The sequence below is a fragment of the Hylaeus anthracinus genome, unplaced genomic scaffold, assembly GCF_026225885.1.
Source record: "Hylaeus anthracinus isolate JK02 unplaced genomic scaffold, UHH_iyHylAnth1.0_haploid 11591, whole genome shotgun sequence".
Classification (NCBI taxonomy): domain Eukaryota; kingdom Metazoa; phylum Arthropoda; class Insecta; order Hymenoptera; family Colletidae; genus Hylaeus; species Hylaeus anthracinus.
The window spans coordinates 1-4,755 of record NW_026534008.1 but is presented as its reverse complement, the minus strand read 5'-3'; the positions used below and the strand labels follow the sequence as shown (position 1 = coordinate 4,755).

Genomic DNA, 4,755 nt, shown 5'->3' with positions numbered 1-4,755 from the left:
ACGCTGCTTGACCCCGGGTACGAATCCCGATTGATGTATTTTTTTTTTATTTTAATTTTCTATCAGAAATATACTTTTTGGATATCATGTACTATATACTGCATATTATATATTACCTTACGCATATTTTAAGGTTGAAATTAATTTTTTAACGTAACATATCATGCCGGAATACCTACTTGCTGTAGGTGAGTAAGTCTTTACAACGATTTTTATGTTTGGTCGTAAGTTTATTTCGTTTTATCGTGACAGTCACATGAAGGAAGGTTTGAAAGTTTGAAAATGGATAGTGATTCTTTGCGTGCAAGTTGTTTTGAAGAAATAGTTATCGATAGCAGAGAATCCAAGCGTAAAGAGGATAGAATGTGTGTAATGTTTTCTCTTTCTCTGGCGTGTGTATTTTCCGGAATACTACTGTTAGTTGTACATGTATACGTTCCATTCGTTCGATTTTACTAGTGTTAAAATGAGAAAGCATGTTATCTTCTATCATTCTCCAAAATATAACACCCGTGCTCGAGCGATCACTTTATAGTTTGCCGCTACACCGAACCCCCTGTTTTGTCTACTGGTTCCTTCTCGTCACGCTCGAGAACGGTCAAGCCGAATATACCATAACTGTTTCGAAATAAGCAACTCGCCGCTCCCGATCGAGTTACTTATTTCGAGACATTGCTATACTTGTTTCTATTTGTATAATGAATTTCAATATATTTATCTCTATTCTACATAGATATGTTTGATACGCATCATGGCTATCAAAAAATCGAGTACATTTCATTAACGTAAATCAAGCGGTATTCCCAGTAGAATTAAATAAACAATTTTGCAGTTGTGAATCTAAAGCATTCATTCGATGTAAATGCTGATTAAAAATTTTGTTTCCACTGCTTTTTCGAAAATTATCACCCAAGTTCATGTACATCATAATGGAAATTGTTTGTTTTAAAAAATATATTCGAACATTAGTTATAAATAAGCCATATTTAACGAATGTATTTTTAAAAGAAAGTGAAAAAAAAGAATAGTGTAAGAATGTTTCAAGGGGACTCGAACTCGCGACAGAGGAATTATTATGCTGATGCTTTACTGACCACACCGAATTCGCTATTGACAGAATCGCTTATAATTCACCAAGTAAGCAGCAATAATAACTTCAATGTTGAATATCTCGTAAACTATAAATCGTCTGCCCCCAAAACTAAATATCATTCGCTTCAGTTTTCCACTGTGCAAAGGCTCATCAAAAAATTAGCGTCATATCTGGGCCCGTTCCCTTGTCAGTCACCCAATAAAGTGAAGATAGCAAACGTACTTTTATTGTCTATGATAGAAATACAGTGAGTAAGGACAGGGCGAATTAATAGGCTGATAATAGACCAGAGCTTTTGTACTGCAACGTGATTTCCCGACACGGTCCACGATCCGCGTCGGGAAGCGTGCAAAGTGAGAGTTTTTCGACTTCTCACGCCTTTACGGGAAAACCCGAGCGCCAGGTATTAGGAGATACCGGCGTGAGAAGCCGAACGTTGCGAAAATTACCACGGCTAGCGATCCGGATCATGGAGAGGGGCGTGGATCGTCGGCGAGGAAAGGAAGTCTGAGAAAGCTGTCTTCACGGCAAGACGGGGCGGATTAACACAGCACTCGTTTAAAATAATATAGAATATATTGTACGCAAAAGATGTTACAGAATACGGTATACACTGCCGAGCTGTCGTAGCGTCTAAGGTCACCGGGACGACCGGTAACCGACACGAGAACTACGTTTCGAAAACACGTGGGGATTTCGTTCACGATAGCCCAAATTCCGTCGCGATTCGCACAAAAGCGACTTTGGAAACGATGTTCGGACAGTCTTGACGCGGTCGCGGTGGGCTCGACCTCTTCGACGAGAACGATAACCGGCAGCGATTCAAACACGTGCGTGTTACAATGGACTCGCGACTAGATGTTCGTTAATTCGTTCGATATCCTACGAAAAGGCAATTTCCCGCTAACAATGCTATTTCGCCCGACAGGGTGCTCGGCAGCCACCAGGTAACCCGACCAATTCACGGTATCCTATCCATGAGCGTAAGGCAAAGGAGGAAACGCTTACTGTACCGTTCACCACGTGTGTCGCTGACGAAATAGGACGAGCTACGCGAGCTCGTCGCACGCGTTGGGTCACACGCTTCCCCCAGCCTCACCTCAATGGTCGGCGGCACGCGGCACCTAATGGCGGCCAAATTCAAATCGCGTTATCGGCGCGCTCGTCATCGGCGGTAGTCCAGTCTCGTCCCTCGGCGACTTTGGTGGCGTGTCGGTGCTGGCATCCCTCGAAGACTCTGGAGCGGGCCGGGTCTCGGTGCACTCGAGAACCCGGCTGACTTCGCTATCCTAAACGGCCTCCTGCCCCCTGAAGGTCGTAGCGGAGTCCAGGGGCTGTTACCAAGAATCTCCAGCCCCTGTCTATTTGAGCTTCGTCTGGCCAGTCCGTGCAGCCGGCGCCGGGTTGGACGGGATCGGTAGCCTCTAAGCCGCATCGCTGGATGTTGCCGTCGTTAGCCCAACGCTATTGCCCTTCAGATACGCAAATTAGTCATATCCCTGAGTTACCCTGGTGGCGCTCTCGATCTTGGTCGGTCTCGTTCCCCGCGGAGAGTTCACCTCTTTGTGACGTGGGAATCTGCCACGTCACAGTACTTAACATTATATAAAAGTAGGACTTTATTATCTTAGCTATTACATACAACGCGATACAGAAACATACTCACGAGAGCAGCGCCAAAACAAGAGAGAGTCATCAAACTAAAAAAAAACATTTACACATAATGCTCACTGTATGCATTGACTGATACTTTTTCAACATACCTCCCTCAATATATACAGTGCATTGACAATAAAACACAAACAAAAATTACCTTTTTTTTTTTTTAAATTACATTCAAGTTCCTTTAAACCCATTCCTTTACAACAAAATATATGCTTTGGCTTACACAACGGTTTGGTTAAGACATCCGCTACCGTTTTTTCTGCTGGTAGGTACTCTAAACCAAACTCATTATTTTTAATTACATCTCTTACAAAATGATACCTTAGATCGATATGTTTGGATCTCGCATGAAATACCGCATCTCGCGTAAGCAGATTTGCACTTTGATTATCATTAAACATCTTAATATCTACTTTCAATTTAAGTTCTTTAAGGAAATTCTTAATATGTATAGCTTCCTTGGCAGTTTCTGTTATTGCCATATACTCGGCCTCTGCCGCTGACATCGCTACAGTCTTTTGTTTCTGAGATTTCCACGAAATCGCAGCATTCCACATCACAAAAACGTATCCAGTATAGGATTTCCTATCTGTTACATCGCATCCCCAGTCTGCATCCGCGTACCCATTTATTTCAAAGTTTCCTCTTTTATAAGTTAAACCTAAATTACATGTCTGTTTTACATATCGCAAAATTCTTTTTGCTGCAATCCAATGCGCTTTAGTGTACGCTGATGTAAACTGAGCTAAAAACACAACTCTATTCATTATATCTGGCCTCAACACTACGGCCAGATACATTAATGCACCTATTAATTCTCTATATGGAACATCACAGTTATTTACTTCAGAATCAAACTTTTCATTGATATGACCAGGCGTATCTATTCCTTTTGCATTTTCCATTTCAAATCTGTTTAAAATATCTTTTATGTATTTTCACTGAATTATATTTTATATTGCTGTATTACTTTAAAATTTATACGCAAAAAACGACAAAAAATGACAAAAATCAAGATTTTCTTGGATTAAATTGTTTATAAGAAGAAAACGGAACAGAGTTGAGAGTGAAAAACATATACCTATTCATCTACGCATCCCTTTTATTAGTACTTTTGTCACCAAAACGCTGTTTTAATTCTCTACCGATTGGCCTAGTTGTATTATTGACGATTGGAGGAAAGTTGTTTTTGTGACGTGTCTCGTGCCTGTATCGGGACAAATGATGATGCTGGAAAATTCGTTTGAAAATAATGAATGAAAAGTTTTATGTAGGCTGTTTGAAGTTTAAGGGGTTAGTCGCAGTCAGGAAAATGGAAACGGACAGTTTCTTGTGTGTTTTTTTTTAAGGTATTAAATAATAATTTTTATTAATGAAATGTACATATATTACAAAATATGTCTTAAAGAATTATAAAAGAATTTTTGTTTTAAGAAAAGGTTAATTCATTTCGTCATAACAGGCGATGGCGTGGGTGGCCACTTGCTTTGCGGTGAGCAAGATTTCTTCAAACTGGCGCACCTGGAAACAAAACTAAAGGAAGATTTAGAAAATATATTAGACTAACGGGTCCCTGACGAAGGATTTTTTATTTTCTTGTATACTTTTTTTTTTATCCTGTATTGAATCGCTTAATTTTAGTGAAAAAATTGAAAATCAACTTCAAATGTAGGCCATCTTGTTTTAAATTAATTTTTTCCAAAATCCCTCGTTCAGGGACCCGCTAGACTAATCTATTTTTGAAATCTACCTTTGTTTTTGTTTTCAGGTAAACCAGTGTAGAGAAATCTTGCTCACCGCAAACCTACGTTTTTAAATCATCGTCTACGTCGTTGCCTGTTATGACGATATAAATTAAACGTTTCTTAAAACAGAAAATGTTTTTTAGTTCGTTAACACATGCTTTGTAATATACTTAACTGCTACTTATGCAAATTATTATTTAATAACAAAAAAAAACCACAAAGAAATGTCGTTGTTCCTATTCCTGACTGTGG

The 4,755-nt window shown here is 39.5% G+C and overlaps 1 protein-coding gene across 1 annotated transcript; it reads right to left on the bottom strand.

Moving 5' to 3' along the window:
* Positions 1–2,927: 2,927 nt before the first annotated feature.
* Positions 2,928–3,663, bottom strand: LOC128896588 (uncharacterized; the record flags this gene model as incomplete). Its single annotated transcript, XM_054159955.1, has 1 exon — positions 2,928–3,663. A coding segment is annotated over exon 1 (736 nt), but the record flags the coding sequence as incomplete, so codon positions are not given.
* Between the last annotated feature and the right edge of the window lie 1,092 nt (positions 3,664–4,755).